The sequence below is a fragment of the Chiloscyllium punctatum genome, chromosome 5 (genome assembly GCF_047496795.1).
Source record: "Chiloscyllium punctatum isolate Juve2018m chromosome 5, sChiPun1.3, whole genome shotgun sequence".
NCBI classification, from domain to species: Eukaryota; Metazoa; Chordata; class Chondrichthyes; order Orectolobiformes; family Hemiscylliidae; genus Chiloscyllium; species Chiloscyllium punctatum.
In genome coordinates, this window is record NC_092743.1 from 101,758,223 (window position 1) to 101,778,195 (window position 19,973).

The 19,973-nt window shown below is 40.6% G+C and overlaps 1 protein-coding gene across 4 annotated transcripts in view; it reads left to right on the forward strand.

Moving 5' to 3' along the window:
- znf516 (zinc finger protein 516) overlaps positions 1–19,973 on the forward strand; it is a 156,321-nt gene that overhangs the window by 103,021 nt on the left and 33,327 nt on the right. For all 4 annotated transcript variants that reach the window (XM_072570869.1, XM_072570870.1, XM_072570873.1 and 1 more), the window contains 2 exons: positions 7,727–9,238; positions 16,955–17,053. In XM_072570869.1, coding sequence (XP_072426970.1) covers positions 7,727–9,238; positions 16,955–17,053 — 1,611 coding nt within the window. The remainder of the gene's footprint in view (positions 1–7,726; positions 9,239–16,954; positions 17,054–19,973) is intronic.

A 19,973-nucleotide genomic window follows, 5' to 3' on the forward strand; every position in this document is an offset into this window, starting at 1 on the left:
GCTATTTGTGTGAAATCAAATGTCAGTTATGAGGGAACAGCAAGAACTGGAAAAGTTGAGTCTGTGGCTTTCCGTAGATCAAGGGATGTTTACCAGTGTATTATTGGCACTGCGCTTGTTTTGCACGTATTTTTAATGGCATTTTAAAGCTGTTTTTTTGTAGCTCCAGTGAACATCAATTCTTACTAAAAGTTAATGCAGTCTCTGCTGCTCTCTAGTGAAGAAAGAGCTCAGATGGATGATTCAGTTGTAAAACAACATCAGAACTGCAGCTGAGATCTCTGTGCAGTTTGGAAATGGGACCACCTAGTGGCATGTTTCCACTTTACAGGCTGAGAAAGTGAGAAGGATATCTCTTGAACTTTTAATCAAGAGTTTAAAGGAAAACTTAAATAGGTACAGCATATATATAAAAAAGTCAGAACTGCAGTTTATGAATACATTTTTTTAGATACTAACTATTTTTCATGATACTCTTCAAGAGTTGTTGCGTCCATTATGTGGGTTAAATTGGTCTAAAAACATCCAACTTAAGGAGGCAAACATTTGTACCTGAATAGCATTGGAAACGCAATCCAGTTCTGGATTCAACACAGGCAACAATTTACTGACCCGACCAGCAACACCCACATCCCACGATTGAATAAAAAACACTTAACTGTAATGTTATAGCATCTCCATCATTAGATCCCTTGTATGTGTGCTTTGGTTAAGCCACAATGAGGGTGTAAAGTTCAGTTCTCATGACCAGCACTTTAGGAAGGATGTGAAAATCCTTGAGTTGGTGCACAAGAGATTTAACAGAATGGCTTCAGGAATGAGGGATGTTAGCTCCAAAGTTGATCAAGAGTAGTTAAGTTATTCTTCCTGGATAAAAGATGGAAAGATTTTATAGAGTTTAGATAAGGTTGAAAAAGCAAAGTTGATTCTATTATCCAATGGTTCCAAGGACCAGCAGACCACACAGATTTAATGTTGAGGCAAGAAATACAGGAATAATGTGAGGATGAACATTTTTAGTGCGGTGGATGGGTAATAACCTGGAACACTTTGCCTCTGAGAGTGGTGGAAACAGACAGACTCAGGTACTTTAATAGAAAATTATATGGGATAATTAAATTTGTGGAGCTACAGCGATAAACAGCAATGGGACTGACTGGATTGCTCTTTTGTGAATCCACATTGACTAGATGGGCTGAATTATATCTTTCTGTGTTGTACTGACTCAGTGTAAGAAAAGAGCTTCAAGAACTCTGGCTAAACATGGTTTCCTTAGCACTCAGGACTGACACGCCAACAGGTGCCTAACCTGTGATTCTTGTCAAGCCATATGGTCAGCTGATTCCTTAGGGGACAGGCTTGTTGTAAGAATGAGGCTGGTGGATGTATTTAGATCCATTCTACCATTAGTCCAGTTAAATGCAATTTGCACACTGATCAGTGCCTGAAATCAGCTATAGTTCAATAGCTAGGCCTCTGTTATTAGTATGATTTACCTCTGACCACATGATAGACATTGCAGTGATTGTAATGAGGTCAGCCACGTGGACCATATAGAATATGAGTTCCCTGATTGGAGCTGTTAATGTGGTCAAACCAGGGAGCCCTGGCTGACAGATAAAAAGAGTAGTGTCAGAGGTTCTGTTCTCTCTGAGAGCTGGCTCTGAAGAAACCAGACCAGTGTCAAGTACCATGCACATGTAAATAAAGGGTGACCCTGGTGATGGGACAGTTTCATACTGACTGTGAAGCTCAATGAGTCAGTTCAGTTCACCTTTGGGGGGGATTTTAAACAAATGGTAAATGGCTTTTCACAGCTGGATAAATACTGATTCCATGGCATACAGATTTTTAAAGCAAACCTGACTGAGTTGGGGGGTTGGCCTGTCCTTCACAAAGCTGAACGTGAAACATGTGTACTTGCCACTGCAGTAAAATGAGGATTCCCAGAAGCATGCTACAATTAAAACCCAGAGGGTTTGTAGCAACATATGAGCCTGCCATTTGGAATATTGTCAGTCTGTGCAATTTTTCAGTGGACGATGGAGAACATTTTGCAAGGTAATAACAGGGAAGACCAACAAGGAGCACTTAGAGAACCTGGACATAATTCTTAGATGTTTCTGCAAAGCAGACATATGCTGTGGAAGGGAAAAATGTGTATTCCAGGCCCTCTAAGTACCTACTTGTGCTAGAGAGTCAACAAAGTTGAATTACACCCATTGGAAGATAAAGTGAGGGCGATTCCAGTTGCCCCATCTCCCATATCTGTATCAGAGCTTAGGTCTTTCATGGGCTGATGAACTATTACGGAAAGTTCATACATAACCTGACCTCCATTCTGGCACCTTTGCATTACTGTTAAAAAGGGGTCAGCCTTTGGAAATGGTCACATAGCCAAGCCAGAGCTATCGGGGAAATGAAGAAACAGCTATCATCATGTAACATGTTAGCACACCATGATCCCAACCGGTATCGACATGCCTCACTATATTAGCTCATGGGTAGTCCAATAGTGAGGAATGCCCAATAGCATATGCATCCAGGACTTTTGCTAATGCAGAGCTTAAATTTGCCTAGCGATGGAACATTTGGCGATCATGTTTGCAGTTGGGAAGTTTCACCAATATTTTTGCAGATGTACATTTGTAATAATAATGGACCACAAGCCCCTGCACGATCTACTTAAAGGGGACCAGGTAGTGCTGCCCGTAGCTTCCGGCCAAATTCAGCACTGGGCTCTAATACTAAGTCGTATAATTACTCGTTGGGACACTGTCTGAAAGGCCAAGAAGCCAATGCAGATGCACTGAGCCACCTCCCGCTGCCAGATACACCACCTATGGTACCGCCCCTGGAAGAGTCCATGATAGTTTTAAACTTTCTGGATACACTTCCAACCACAGCTGACAATATCAGACCTTGGACACAGAAAGATCACAACCAGAATTGAAATCTTTTTAGATCCACTGAGACCAAATCACAACAGAGGATGGCATATTACTATGGGGATCAAGTGTGATTACTCTGAGCAAAGGTTGCTGCCAGATACTGGCTGAACTCCATCAGGGTCATCCATGGGATTTCCAAAACGAAGATATTGGCGAGAAGTTATGTCCGGTGGCCATGATTGGATGCAGACATAGCTGCGTTGGTGGGCAGTGCCCAGAGTGCCAACAAGGAAAAACAATTATTGCCAACTGTTCCCCGGACTTGGCTACACATCAACAATGCAGATCCTTTTGTGAGCTCAACAACCTTAGTCTTTGTGGATGTACACTCAAAGTGTCTGAATTTGCATAGAGTTTATTCGTCAAACATGGGGATGATGATAAAAAAACCCATGTGCATCTTTTGCAACACACAGGCTCCCGGAAGTGTTGGTCACAGATAATGGGCCATTAATTACCAGCAGGGAGTTTGAGTATTTCCTAAAGTCAAATGCCATTTGTCATCTGATGGCCTGGTGGAAAGAGCAGTCTAAACTTTTGAAGGCAGATTTAAAGAAGCAGCCAAAAGCTTCACTAGGTACCAGACTGTCCTGGTTCCTATTTGATTATCTAACCACACTTCATGCAACTGCAGGGATAGCTCCAGCAGAATTGCTCACGGGGAGGAGATTCCACACCAGGTTAAATCTGATCTTTCCAAGAGTGAAATGGATCAGGAATGCCAATGTCAGACTCTGCCAGACTGAAGAGACAATTTACTATAGGGGATGAATTTTGGTATAAGAACCACAGGATAAACCCTGTATGGGTAAGAGGCACAATCACTGCAACATCAGGGCCCAGTGACATAGAATGTTCGAGAAGGTGTGAGGGTCCTGAACAAGCCACATGAAAGCTCCAAACTCGCCAGTGGTTTGGGAGCAAAACATGCCTGGCTCCTCGACAGCCCTTCAGACTGTTCTGAAACTTGTGGGTTCTCCCTCTCCATTAAGTGTTGAAGATACCTTGGAATCTGAGAGGGACATTGTGGATGTCACCACCTCAATGCCTTTGCCACCTGACAAGGAGAATGAATTTCTTTCTTGAATTCCAGATGCAAGAGGAGTGCTTCTGTGCGTTACATTCTGCCCGTTTCAGAAGCAGAGTTGAAGGAACCTAAAACTGGTGCTAAAATGCCCCAGTAGGTTCTACAAATAAAGGACCTGGCCTATATCCTTAGACTCTCAGAGTGGGAGGGACACAGCGATTGTAATGAGGTTAGCCAGGTGGATCTAATATACTTTGTGCTCTCTGATTGGGGCTGTTAATCTGGTCCAATCAGGGAGCCCTGGCTGACAAGAAGTGTCAGAGGTTCTATTCACTCTGAGAGTTGGCTCTGAGGGAACTGGATCAGTATCAAGATCTCTTCACATGTAAATAAAAGGTGACTAGATGATGGGATACGAGCCTCTGTGGAGTTATTTCAGGCATATTAGCCATTAGTAAATTGTGACATCAATTTGCAATATAATGCACCACTGTGAATGTAGAAAAATGATGCAAAGCAGTTCACAGGGACACTATCATATAAGGTTTAAGGAACCTTTAGATAAGCACATGAATAAGCAAAAAATGAAGGAATATGGACTAAGGGCAGACAGGAGAGATTAGTTTAATTTGACATCATGTTCGGCTCAACATCATGGGCTAAAGGGACCATTCCTTTCTGTACAGTTCTATGTTCTATGTTTAACACAAATCCAAACAAAGTGAGAGTACAAATAATCAAAGAAAATGTTTTTAAAAGCATGCCTTAAAGGGGGAAAGAGAGGTGGAGATTTTTATGCAGAGATTTCAGACCTTAAGGCCCAGGTAGCTGAAGGCCCAATTACCACTGGTGGACCAATAGAAGTCAACAAGGCACAAGATGTCAGAGTTGGAGGAGTGAAGTTATCCTGGGGAGTTCTGGAAGAGTAAGCTTCAGGGGAAATGTTGGTGTTGTGATAATGTCACTGAACGTGAAAGAAGGCACTGAAGCAAATCTACTCTGCAGTCAGAGTTATGATATGGGTCACTGTGCATCTGAGTAATTTTATGATGATCACAATTTAGAAAGCGGAATAAGTAATGTAACAGACTGTTTGAGTTTTCTTCGACCTCTGTGAATGATTATGTGAAATGCTAAAATATGGTTAATTATTTTTGGGAATCGTTGCAATATGCAAAGTCACCAGAATTCTGAAAATGATTCTACCAGAATTGGAGCTGTAGAGAACAAGAAAGACACAGAAAAGACTTGATTTTTTTGATTGAGTCAGATCTTTTAGAGCTTTGTGTCTATCATTGTACAGTTAGGCTTTGGCACACAATGTAAGCAAACTGTTTTGATTTTTAAAATGGACAAGTATGTTAAATGGAAAATTATGTGAACTTGTTATGTATCAGGCTCAAAGTTAGCACCAATCCATTATGTATGGCAATATACTAGGGGCTAGTGGTGTAATGACCCAGGTCACTACAAGATCTCAATTTTATTTCTCAAATACTTACTGAATAAAGTGCTTTTTTCTCGACTATTTATTCATAATTATCCTGGATATCTGGCCTTTCAGTTTCAATTTTCTCACAAACAAACAGTCTGCACATTTACCCTGTCCAGCCCAGTCAGAATTTCAAAGACTTCTGCCAGATCAGTCAAAAGAAAACAGTCTCAATCTATTGAATCTTTTCCAATTGCTGTAACTTTTCAGTTCTTTAGATAAAAGGACAAACTTAAATTATGAACTGAATTCTCATCCTTTATGAAATTTGTAGATATAAGGCAAGCGATGTTTAAAAAGTTTAATCAAAGTACAAAATTGGATTTTCTGCCAGGTGGGCACATTTGAAATGGAAGCTTACATTTTAACTTTGTCACAATAATCTTTATCATGCTGTAGTTGGGGCAGTCATTCAAGCTGATTCCTGGTGCTGATTAATTTAGCATTCTTACAAAGAGAGAAGCAGAATAAAAGTTCTGAAGCTGTTTGATAGGTTAGATATCAAGAAGATGTCCTCACTTGTGTGGGAAGCTGAACTAAAAACCATAAATATATGTTAATATTAAACCTAATGAGGAATTCAGAAGAAAAGTCTGTTCTCAGGGAGCTGTGGGAAATGCGGATCTCACCACCACATGGACTAACTGAGGTGAATAACATTGAGGCATTTGAAGGGAATCCAGATAAGTGCATGTGGGAGGAAGAAATTTGGGGTTATGCTGTTAGGGGAGATGATAATGACAAGAGGATCACATGGAGCATAAACACCCGTATAGACCAGTTGGGCCAAATGGCCTCTTACTGTGCCATAAAATTCATATAAAATTAAAGCATTTAGAAAATGTTATGTTCAAAGCATTCACATAGTTATCCTAAGTACTAGGTAACATATTGTTTGGTAAAGAAATGTGCATAATTAATATGAATGTAGAATTTGTTCTTGGAGCATGAATCCAGACATGTATTGGGTGAGGTCAAGCAACAACTTGGTTTTAAAGTGTCCACGCTTATTTTCGATCTCTTTGTGGCTTTGACCCCTCCTAATTCTGTAACCATCTCAGTTTCTCTGAGATATCTGCATTAATCTAATTCTAGCCTCTTGTCCATCCCAGTTTTATTTTGAAAACAATTTGTAGCTGTGCTTTTAGTTGTCTAGATCACAAGCTCTAGAATACCATCTCCCTACCTCACTTTCCAACTTCTTAAAATCTACCTCTTTGGCCAACTTTCTTATCGCCTGACCCAGTATCTTCTTACTTCGTCCATACTTTGTTTTATAATGTTCTTGTGCACTGCATCGGGACATTTCATTATGTCAAAGGTGCATATAAATTGTTGAAGGCCAGTGTTCTAAAAGGAATATGCATTATATATGTACAGTAGAGTTCTGTGTAAGTGAAAATGGAAAAATACTGCTAATCTAAGAGGAAGCCATTTGGAACAATACCAAAATTAAGAAATAAGGATCCCTTTCAAACACATGATTAATTTTTTGAATGTGCTTGCATATTTGTTTTTCCATCAATTATAAAACAAACATGAGAGTTTTAAAATAGAGGCCTTATTTAACTCAGAGCCAGTATGATCCAGAAGTAGACAAAACACAGTAGCCAATAATTTGTAAGTGGAAATGCTGCACAGTGGGGAATGCCATCTTATGGATGAGGTGTTAAATTGAAGCGCAGCCTGTCTTTTCCCAATCACTGTTTCAGGAAGAGCAGTGGAATTCTCCCCCATGTCTTGAGCAATATTTGTCCTTCAGCCAACATCTTTCAGAAGATCATGTTAACTCATGACTAACTCATGATTGAGCCACCTTTACTCAAATGCCACTCAGGCCCCCCCATCATCTGGCTCCGCAAAATGTACCTCCAGTTCCCACCAATAGGTTTCATGATCTTTTGCCTGATATACCAGGAATCCCTCTTGCTTCAAGAAATATAACTTAACGTTTGGGTGTTAAAGGGGTCCCTACAGCTTCTGAGGAATATAAAGCATTTGTCTCCTTGTTGTACAAGACAGTTCGCTGCACAACAATGAGCTCTTGCAATTTTGTATGCTATAACAGTGACTACAATTCAAGAAGTTTTTTGTTGGCTTTTGGAATGTTCTGAGGTCATGAATAATTCAGTGACAGTGCAAGTCTTTTCCCTCATAAGATACATGCCAAATTAGATCTTCCTGGCATGTAAACCTAAATGTGTATTAATTTTGAATGTACACATTTTGAAAGCCTGTTTTATTGTATCTCCCCAGGAGAAAAGCCATACAAATGTTTGCCTTGTGACTACACAGTGACTGAGCCACCTGTACTGCCATGCAACCCAGCCTCCCAGGCTCCTCAGAATGAATCTCAGGAAGACGTTCCTGTTTCCACCAACAGGTTTCACGAATCTTTGCCAGATAGACCAGGAATCGTTCTTGATTCAAAAGACGTAACTTGTTGTTTGGATGTTAAAGGGGTCCCTGCAGACTCTGTGGAATGTAGTTCTATTTCACAAATGGAAGCACCAAGAGCTGAACAGGGATCAGTTGGATCTTGCAGAGTCGAAGAAGGCATCCTCCAGCCCAGCTTACCACCGGGTTTTCAGAACAAACCAGACAGTGGAAAGAATTCAGACCTGCCTTTGGAAGGTGCAGATAAAGTGCACAACATTGATCCCAACACAAATGCAGCCGAAAATGAATTTCCTTTAGATTTGACCATAACATTTTTAAAAAAGTTTGCCTGCAAGGATAATTTCTTCTTCCGGGGTTCACCTACCTCACCACCCCAGAATGGTATGATCACACACTTTTGCCAGTTCTGCAATCACGCAACCCTCTACCCTGAAGTGCTCCTGATGCATCAGCGTGTCCTACACAAGCTGAACCTCAATATGTCAACTCCGAAATGGCGAGCCCGGAATGGGCTGAAAGCCACAAATCACAGCTTGCCTGGAGTTAGTAGCAGTCGACGCACAGGCCCTCCTCCTGTACTGAACAGTAAAGAAAGTCCTCCCATGCTCACATCCTCTGTACATAGCCATCCCCCATGCCAAAGGCAATCACCAACGGCCAGAGCTGCTCCCTTATTGTCAGGGATCTCAAGCAAGTCACACGCTCCCCCACAGCCCAGAGTATCCCTCCCCCCTACAGGTACAAGGGCTGTAGGCCCAGTTCCAAATAGTTACTGGTACCAGCAAGCAAACAGCCATAAGCAATATGGTTTTTTTTCAGAACAAAATGTACGATCAAATACAAGTTTAGAGCACAAGATTTTGCAAGCTGGTAGTTTTGGAAACAAGGTTGTTCATTCACGCCCTGCAGTTCTAAGATATGGAACCACAACTGAGAATATCACAATAGATCGACTTCTTCAAGAGGATGGTGCCGGTGGTGCAGTTTCTGGTAATTGTTGCCAACTATACCCAACAAACATTCAAGTTGGTCGAGAGTCAGGATGCAAAAGCTTGCCCACAGCTGCCCAGCAGACCAAACACAAAGCCAATGCTCTGCCTCAACCTGAATACAGATCAGCAGGTATAGCTGAGCTGGCATCATTAGGATACTGCACACGAGATGGGCAGATGCCACGTCATTCCAGTCCAACAGGATGTTCTACTTCATTAGGCACTTTTGACCCAGCATCACCGACGAAACAGGGAGATAGGATGAAGCACGGGAATGCTTTTAATGTGCTAACGGCCTACAATCCACAAGATCTGTCTGCCTTATACGAAAGCTGGAGAGCTCACAGTCCCTTTCTGGATCCAACAGCCGAAACAAGTTAGTATTTCAGTTTACTCAATAGTTGAAGCTTTACAATGAGTTCATTAGTGTTTTTATCCATAGCAGAGTGGGAGTTTTTTTCCATATAACTCACATGGAAATGTATGGATTAGTAACTGATGCATAATATCGTTAATCCCTGGTAATAGTGACAGTATGAATACTGTTAGATAGGCCAAATAACGGGCCACAAGGTGGCTCAGTGGTTAGCACTGCTGCCTCACAGCACCAGGGTCCCAGGTTCGATTTCAGCCTCGGGCAACTGTCTGTATAGAGTTTACACATTCTCCCCGTGTCAGTGCTGGTTTCCTCCGGGTGCTCTGGTTTCCTCTCACAGTTCAAAGATGTGCAGGTCGGGTGAATTGGCCATGCTAAATTGCCCAAAGTGGTAGGTGCATCATTCAGAGGGAAATGAGTCCGGGTGGGTTACTCTTTGGAGGGTCGGTGTGGATTTGTTGGGCCGAAGGGTCTGTTTCCACACTGTAGGGAATCTAATCTAATCCAGCATGTCCTATAGGAAATCTACTGTATTTATCCAGTCAGGCCGATATGTGACTCCAGGCCCATGGTGTGGTTAACTCTTAACTGCCCTCTGAAATGAGAGGTAATGCAGAGATTACATGTCTAGAGACATTAGCATGGCACCATTTCTGGCTGGCAGCAGGACCCAGAGTGGACCAACATGATGGGCCAGTTGGTTTCCACCCATGAAGCATGGTTTTGTGGTTCTATCTGTGAAAGGTGATGCTGAAGATATGGACAGGAATCTGATATAACAATTTTCCTGCTTCTGCATTGCTGATAGGCTGGTGAAAGTTGTTGGCAAATAATTTCTCTAATCATTAGGAGTCTCGATTTGGAGATGCTGAAGTTGGACTGGGGTGTTCAAAGTTAAAAATCACACAACACCACGTTATGGTCCAACAGGTTTATTCGGAAGCGCTAACTTTCTGAGCGCTGCTCCTTCATTTGGTGGTTGTGACCTGTGAACCACCTGATGAAGGAGCAGCACTCCGAAAGCTAGTGCTTCCGAATAAACCTGTTGGACTATAACCTGGTGTGTGATTTTTAAATTAGGAATCTCAGTATCTATTATTGTCCTGTGAGGTATAATAGTTCCCCACAAGAACCTTACTCACAGAAACATATTTCTATATTAGATTATTGTTAATATTACCTATTGTCCTATCTTTGCATTATCCACAATGCGAACATATCTACCATTCCTGTAACTCCACTGTGCGAATGATGGCCAAATGAGATTCAAAATTTGAGTACAGCATTATCTTATCAAAGCTTTTTCTGATTTTGAAGTCACTTCAGTGTTGTTCTATTTTGACAAAAAGTTAGAAGTAAATAGGAAAGAAGATACATTTAGTGAAAGGTACCAGAGTTTACCTTTCGTTTAAAATAAAAATGTCATAAAGTCGACTTTAGTTTTTTTTTAATATTGGACATTGGTCTTTTTGTCCTATCTGTTGGCTATAAGATGTCTTACATATTAAATGGAGAAAAGGATGTTCAGGCTTCTGTTATTTAGCTGTCATACACTTACCCAGTCTATTTCAATAACATCTATACAAGGCATTTGTCAGATCATAGCTGGAATACTGTGAAGAGTTTTGTTCCCCTTATTTAAGGAGTGATACACTAGCACTGGAGGCAACTCAGAGAAGATAGCAGGTATGGAGAAACTATCTTATGAGGAATAGTTGAGTTGGTTGGGTCTATACTCATGGGAAGTAGAAGAATGAGAGGGAACCTTAGTGAAACATACAGGACTTTTTGAGGACTTGACTGGGTAGATGTGGAAAAGTTGTTTCCCCTTGTGAGAGTGTAGAACCAGGGAGCATCATCTCAGAATAAGGGGTTGCTTATGTAAAACAGATGAGGAGGAATACCTTCTCTCAGAGGGTAGTGCATCTGTGGAATTCTTTACCACAGAGGGGTGTTGGGCTGTATCATTAAGTATATTCACGAGTGAGATAGAAAGAATTATAATCAGTAAGGGAATTAAGGGTTATAGGGGAAAGACAGGAAAGTAGAGTTGAGGATTATTAGGTCAGCCATGATCTCATTGAATGGTGGAACAGACTTGATGGGCTGAATGCCCTACTTATGCTCCTACATGTTATGGTCTTCTAGGATACAGTATATGACTTCACTTCCAGGGAGCCAGAAGGATAAATAGCTGCTGCTATTATTATTTAGTTAAAGATACTTGGGAATAGTGGCATATGATCCAGAGACTTAAGGAATTCAAGTTCCAATGTAGCAGGTTATAAATCTGGAATAAAAAGTCAGTATGAGTGATAATACCAGTAAAATTAATAAATTGTCATTGAAAAACCATTTGGTTCACTCATGTCCTTTAGGTGGGAAATCTGATCTTTACCTGTCCAGGTCTGCTTGAGTCAAAATGCACATTCATTTATTAACTTTTTTTAAATTGACTTGTCTGTGTATGTTATGACTGAACATCATGGTAGGTGGGACTTGAACCCAGATCTTCCAGTAGGAATACTACCATTGTGCCACTAGATCCTTTAAACATTGTTGACTGTGAACTGCATCGGAGATTGGAAAATTTATATTGTACCTTTAACAGTAACAAAGATGCAGGATGTTCAACAAGAAAATTATCAATTTAAAAAATTGCCACTTAGCCACTGAAGAGAAAGTGAGGACTGCAGATGCTGGAGATCAGATTTGGGTGTGGGGTGCTGGAAAAGCACAGCAGGTCAGACAGCATCTGAGGAGCAGGAGAATCAACATTTTGGGCATAAGCCCTTCATCAGGAAGAGCTTAACCACTGAAGAAGACATTGGAAGAGCTGACTAAAAGCTTAGTCAAAGAGATAGCCTTTAAGGAACACTTTAAAGAAGGAGAGAGAGGCAGAGAGGTTTAGAGCTTTAGTCTCTGATGGCTGAAAGCATTGACAATGGTCAAGCAAAAGAGATTAAAAAAGAGTCTGGAATTGCAGGAATATAGAAATCTTGAAATGAGGTAGGATTGGGAAAGAGTTTCAGAGAAAGGAAGGAGTTAAGGCCGTAAATAGATTTGTAAACAAGGATAAGGATCTTAGCATTAACTTTCCACACTGGAAGCAAACACAGTGTATGCCAGTAAATACAGGAGTAATGTCTCAATGAGTTCTGGTGCAACTTAATATTCAGTCAGTTTTGGGTGAGCAGAATTTACACAGGGTTAAGATGGGAGTCTGATCAGAAGAACAATCAAACAGTAAAGTCTTGACATAGCAAAGACTAGACAAGTGCTCCAGTGGCAGATGAGTTGAGGCAGGGTTGGAATCCAGTAAGGAGTTAAAAGTAAGTAGTTTTAATGATGGAGTGGACTTGTATTGAAAGTGTAACTTTGATTAAGTGCAACAAGAGGAGTTTTTTAAAACTCATTAATGGGTTCTGAGTGTCACTGGCATGGTCAATATTTGTTGCCCATCCCTAAATGTGCTTTGTGATGAGACTTCTTCATGCACCACTGCAGTCTTTGGTGTGTAGGGACAGTGCTGTTAAGTTCCAGGTTTTTGAACCAATATCAGAGAATACACAGCAATACAGTTCCTAGTAAGTATGATGTGAGACTTGGAGGGGAACAACTTGCAGATTGTGATGCTCCTGTACGTCTACTGCACTTGTTCTTTTAGGTGGTATAGGTCATAGGTGCTATTGAAGGAGCACCTTTGGTTGTTGCAGTGGACACTGTGGCCAGCGTGTGTTGGTGGTCAAGAGAGTGGATTTTAAGGTGGTGGATGGGGTAGAGATCAAGCGGGCTGCTTGCTCCAGAATAGTGTCAAGTCTCTTGAGTGTTTTTGGAGTTGCACTCATCCAAACAAGGGGAGAGTATTCCATCTCATCTGTAACTATTGACTGAAATTTGAGGGATGTCTCTTTGGAAATGAGTCATTTGCTGAAGAATTCCCAGCCTGTAATCTTCTGTTATTAAGGAGTTTGCCCAATAAATAATTTGAAGTGCAAACAACCACTCAGGCTGCAATCAGTTGGATGGAAGCATAATCTGTCCATCTTCCGTCAGATTCAAACATACCTACTAACAACAGCATCAAAAGATTGCCAAGAACCCAGTGCACTGCATTGCTTTCTGAGACCATTATACATCCTGTTGCAAATTACTGCCTTTTCCATGTTTCCTGTTGCTAAGTAACACTGTACACCTAATGAATGCTGATCAAAGTAGCATCCAGCATAGAACCAGATGGACAGGCAGAAGCCATTCAGCCCATCATAGTGTTGCTGGCTATTTTAAAGACCGGTCCAATATGTGCCATTCACCCTGTCTTTTGCCCAGAGTTATATTTCCTGGTTTTCTTCAGATGTCTGGATCACAGGAACAACCACATGCATTTGCCACACAACATTTGCTGCTTTTCTTTGATTAAATGAAAATTTTGATAGGAATTTCCATTTGGAAGGAATATTTGCAATTTTGCGTGTTAGCATCTGTGCAGGTTATAAGCACACTATTTTGGACTACTTGAAATAACAGCTTTGAAAGTGACGTCAAATCAACGTGTAAGAGTTTCTCTGAAATATTTGCTGTACAAATGTTTCAAATAATGAAGAAGATAATTGACATCAGGGCCTATTTCAAATAAACATCTGTTGTGATGAACAGATTTTGAATACTTTTAATTCAGCAATACTCTCTGACTAGTTTCAGATAAGGAAGTTAGATACATTCCACAATGAGGAATGAGTCTTGGTTTAGTTGGTCTAATTTTGCCTTTCATTCCTTCAGCTACCAATGGGGTGAGCTCTGGCATTCTGTACCTAAATCACTCTGCTCCTTCCCTTGCTTCCTGCTTAAGACTGTCTACAAAATTGACCTCTTCAATCGACCTATTTTAGCATCTCCTTTAGTGTCACATTTTGCACCTGGGAAGCCCTGCATACTTTAATGTTTTACAGGAACTATATACATACAAGGGTGTGCTGTAATTGATTCAAACATTGCTAAAAAAACATAAAGTCAAAGATTATTTTTGTCTTACCCTCATCAGAATTAAGAGGGAAGAAACAACTTGATAAAAGAGGGGCGCCAATTTATATAGCATATTTACATAAATGATTTGGATGTGAGCATAAGAAGTACAGTTAGTAAGTTTGCAGATGATACCAAACTTGGAGGTGTAGTGGACAGCGAAATGGGTTACCTCAGATTACAACAGGATCTGGACCAGATGGGCCAATGGGCTAAGAAGTGGCAGATGGAGTTTAATTCAGATAAATGTGAGGTGCTGCATTTTGGGAAAGCAAATCTTAGCAGGACTTATACACTTAATGGAAAGGTTCTGATTGGATAGAGGGTTCCTGGAAGAGATTGGCAGTCGGTTTGACCCCTTTCTCTTCCATGAAAGAAAGGTGCATTATATGTTCAAACTTTTTTTGCCTATATAGGTCATGTGCATTAATATGCATGCCAAAAACATCACACTGCAAGCCCAGCTAATGATGTTAAGTTGGCTTCCAATGTAACCTTTAGCACAACCTGAATTATTTAATAAATATTGTTCTAAAGAGAAATCACATCTAATTTGACATAGTGTTCTGAGACTGCCTGCACATGTTGGCTGAGTCTGATTGGTCTGCTCTTTGCTGTGAATGGTTAATGCTATATTTGTTTGATATAATCCATCAGTATAGCCAACATAGCTGGCACCACAATGTCAGGCTACTCATTTTGTGTGGAAGGCAAAACCATACTTGGTGGGGTTGACCAAAGAATCTTGTTCGTGGAACAAAACATTTGTGGGTTTACTGCCTTAGTGTCAGCCTGAGACAAGTATTAGAACGGGATCTTGATCAGATGGGCCAATGGGCAGATGGATTTTGATAAATGTAAGGTGCTGCATTTTGGGAAAGCAAATCTTCGCAGGACTTACCCACTTAATGGTAAGGTCCTAGGAAGTGTTGCTGAACAAAGAGACCTTGGAGTGCAGGTTCATAGCTCCTTGAAAGTGGAGTCGCAGATAGATAGGATAGTGAAGAAGGCGTTTGATATTCTTTCCCTTATTGGTCAGAGTATTGAGTACAGGAGTTGTGAGGTCATGTTGCAGCTGTACAGGGCATTGGTTAGACCACAGTTGGAATATTGCGTGCAATTCTGGTCTCCTTCCTTTGGGAAAGATGCTGTGAAACTTGAAAAGATTTACAAGGATGTTGCCAGGGTTGGAGGATTTGAGCTATAGGGAGAGGTTGAATAGGCTAGGGCTGTTTTCCCTGGAGCATCGGAGGCTGAGAGGTGACCTTATAGAGGTTTATAAAATCATGAGGGGCATGGATAGGATAAATAGACAATGTCTTTTCCCTGGGATGGGGAGTCCAGAACAAGAGGGCATGGGTTTAGGGTGAGAGGGGAAAGATATAAAAGAGACCTAAGGGGCAACTTTTTCACACAGAGGCTGGTACATGTATGGAATGAGCTGCAAGAGGAAGTGGTGGAAACTGGTACAATTGCATAATTTAAAAGGCATCTGGATGGATATATGAATAAGAAAGGTTTCGAGGGAAATAGGCCGAGTGCTGGCAGGTGGGACTAGGTTGGGTTGGGATATCTGGTCAGCATGGACGAGTTGAACCGGAGGGTCTGTTTCCGTGCTGAACCGTGTCATCTATGACTCTAAGTAGCTTCACTGTTGTTCAAACATTGTAGAGACATCCAACCCTTCTGAGAAACCTGAGGTAGCATGGAATCTATAATCAGAATCTACCTTCTGAGTCTGAGAATGACAATTGACAATTGACCGTTCTTGCTCCATCTTTTGCTGATGGCCCAACCAATCAAGTTGTATTAGTTGGCGTCCCTTTTTTCAAGTCTGTTTCTTTCATTTTAGTTCTGATGTGTGCGAGACTAAAAGTTGTGGCTTCTTGCCTTCTTTTAGAAATGTTTAAGTTAATTATCACCAAGCAATTATTTATTATCATTGATTTATTAGACTTCCCAGGTTTTGCCAAGGAACTTCTGTCACTTGGTAGAAACCACTGTCAGAAATGCTGAGTTCACTCACAGTGATTCTTTGACTCAAAATATCATTTATTCAGCCAACAGAAAATTATAGAAATATACAGCATCTAGCCCATCAGCACTGCTATTTCAGATGCTGTAGGTTTACTGCTGTTTTTCAAAGCACAGAAACTGGAATTTTCTTTCCTTTATAAGCTGTCTTGTCTGATGACACTATCATTCATAGATATCAACTGAGCCTGAGTCTTGAAGGTCTGAGCTTGAGAAGACAGTTAGATTGTAGTTGGAAATTTGAGGAGCCCATGATGTGTCCGTTCATTTTGCATTTGTCTGCAAGATCTTATGGCCAAAAGCGATAGTGAAGCACTCATTGTGTTGATGTCCTGTTAGTCATGCAATTTATGTGTGCCTGTTTGATGTGCCTACTGGAAAAGGTGGGGTAATGGGATGAAGAGTGGATCCATTGACTCTGAAATGCACACATGCCTAGAGTGGGCACTTCATAAGGCACATTCATTTGATTCAACATAATCCATTGCAGTCTCTCTGTTCTGTGTATCTGCCATGTCAGAGGCTGCAGTGATGAAACATGACAGTTGTCATCTAAGGGGCCTGAAGGGTAGCCTCATGTAACAACACATTAGACATTCTAATGATGTATCATCCTGAAATAATATTCTTTCTTTCTCAACTTTTCATTAATGACTGCAGGAATACTTGCCACTCAGCAGAGAGACTTAAACTGTGGAGAATGTGGAAAGAGTTTCAGCCAACCCAGGCATCTCAGGACACACATGAAAACCCATGCAGGTAAGGGGCACTGTCTGTTACATTGTACCATTTGCTGATCTTTCTTGTGATTTCAATATCTCATCAATAAAGTCCTTCTTTTCCCGGTCCCCACTTAACTTGTAAAAATAACCCTGCCTATAATTGACAGACACGTGCAGATGCTTTGAGGATAATGCTAATTAATTTTGGTAGTTAAAAACTCCATATGTGCCGTAAGCAAATGTCATTGTTTCTTGGGCTGTAAAGTAACCTTTTACATATTTATCAGATGTCATTGTCACAGTTCGAATTGGACATGTAAATGAATTCATTTGCCAATAGCATTATGAAAATTAAGCATAGATAACATCCATTTTAATATACTTCAGCATTCTCACAAAGTTCAGGCTTGATTAGTGATACACCTTATTATAGATCTTCCTGACCCACTAATCACTGGCCATGCTTTACATTTGTCAAAATATCTTGAACTTGTAAGGCTGATTTCCTTTTATTTTCAATTTTGCCTTTTTCCACAAAGTTGCAATACTTATAGTTGTTTCTGTATTGTCTCTTAGTCCAAGCGCAGAAGTTTATGTCTTTCATATCCTGGGGCTCACTCCTCAGAGAATTAACTTTACCTTTGCCTGAAGTTGGATTTATTTTTGTTTTGTTTTGAATGCCTGCACAACTTGGAATGCCAACAAATTGTCAGTCGGAGTTTGTGGGTCCTTGCGCATCAGTTTGTCTGTTTTGGAGCCATATTCCATTCTGCTGTTGCACCATGAGCCTGTACTGAAAATGGTTGAGTTAGCAGCTGGTTAAAGAGTGGATTTCAAGTAGCTTAAATGTTGGTCTAAACCTGATATTGACTGTGGTAGTTCATGGAGGCCAGCCTCTTAGCTTTGCTCCATACTTGTGTATTATCCTTGAGCCATACATAGTCAAATGCTTCTCTCTAATGGAAAGAGATGTCTCTGGTCCTCTGTTGGACAACAACTAATTACTAGTAAAGAGGGGGAAGTATAAAAATGAGGGAAAGCACTAACACTGGAATTTCCTCGTGAACTAATGCTTTCCATCTTTGAGACACATATCTCTTTGACCAAGCTTTTGGTCATCTGACCTAATATCTCGTTATATCGCACATTGACATAATCTGTTATGTACTAAAGCACTGTAGGATATTTCATTACAATAAAGACACTAACAAATATAAGTTGCTGTTGGGTAGAAAAGATTTAATTGTAAGAACTGGTTCCATAGTCTAGTGTTTTACTCCCTTAAGTATAGAAGAGATAGGAATTAATTTGTTGAGAGGGACCAAAGGGGTAAAATATTTTGATTCGAGCTAGACCTGTCAGAAGTGAAGTCAGCTCTTACTACTTGGCAGTAAGAATAGTAGAAATCTGTAACTTTTGCCCATTAAGAGGTAGGGGTGCATAGAGGGTGGGATATCTGTTAAAATGTGCAAAACTAAGACTGTTGGACTTTTGTTAGGCCAGGGTATTACTGGTAATGGAACAAAAGTGAGGAGATGAAGTTAAGATGCAGAACATCCATGATTATTTGAATGACAGAAGAGGCTCAAGGAACTGAATGACTTCCTCCTGTTTCTGTGTAAAATCAGTTGCTCACTGACCCTGCCAACTATTCTAAACCATCCATGAAGCGTACTGTAGTTAAAATGTTACGGATATACTGAATGCTTTAACATTAGCAATTTATGCATAGGCTGTTTTAAAATTCAGCAAATGCAGTCTTTAGTTTTCGACAGTCATTAAGAATCAAGTCTGATAGTTAAGCCTGCAGTGGATTTAGCTTGTGAAGAAGACATCCGTATATGATATAAGACAGTCAGATAAGTAAGTGCATCATTATAAGTGTGAATGATGCATGGGTAAGCCAGAGTGATGAAAAGTGACAGAGGCCAAATGGTAAGTAATGCAAGCATCGGGCACTCTTACTCAAATGTTTATAATTAATGTTGTCAGTGATTGCTTTCTTCAGCATAAATGTTCAAATTAAAAAGGCAGTGGCTCCAGGCAGCTATTAGCACACTCTCCAACTCTAAGTGTTGTATTAAATTGCTATTTTCTGGCCACAAGCTAACTGTCTTAGTAGCTGGTATCTTTTGTGATTGTACTATTAAATTGCTGTAATAGCTTCAAAAAATGAGACTTGTGTCCTTAGTTGGCAACGTAACCTGCCTATTGCTGCATTAGATCTGTGCTGAAGGAGTATTCTGGGATATAATTATGGCATAGAATCAGACCAATCAGCCATGTTGGTGTTTATGCTCCATGTGAGCCTCCTCCCGCCTTACTTCTCTCTGTATCACTATATCTGTCTATTCCTCTCTCCCTCCTGTAATTATCTAGCTGTCCATTGAATATATCAATGCTATTCACCTGAACTACCTCATGTGATGTTAAGATCCATATTCTAACCAAAGGGCAGCATTGTTAGAAGTTTTTCTCAATGCAATTTCACTTTAATGCTCCAAATTTCATGTGACCTCAGAGTGAAAATTGATTTAGGTTTGGGAGAGGGTGGTGGCCTTTAGTCTGTAGAGCAGTAGTTTGAGCATGGTGAGAAGTGTTTAAACAATGGGTTTCTTTAATAGAAGAACATCTACCTTTTGTTTTTTTGCAGCAGCTGCAGCAGTTAAAGCCTCAAAGAACTGTCCATAAGGTCACATCCACCATTAGAATAAAATGCAACATCTCACAGCTGTTAGCACTGTGCATTGAGCAACATGGCTGCTATTGCTGCCTCGTGGTTCACGACTCCATTGTCTCAGCTTAAGACCCCATCACAACCCATAGTTTGGGAAGCTCAGCAATTGGGTTGTGCAGATTTCTTGTCTCAGGGCTGACATGATTTGGAGGTGCTGGTGTTGGACTGGGGTGACAGAGTTAAAAATCACACAACACCAGGTTATAGTTTAGATTAGATT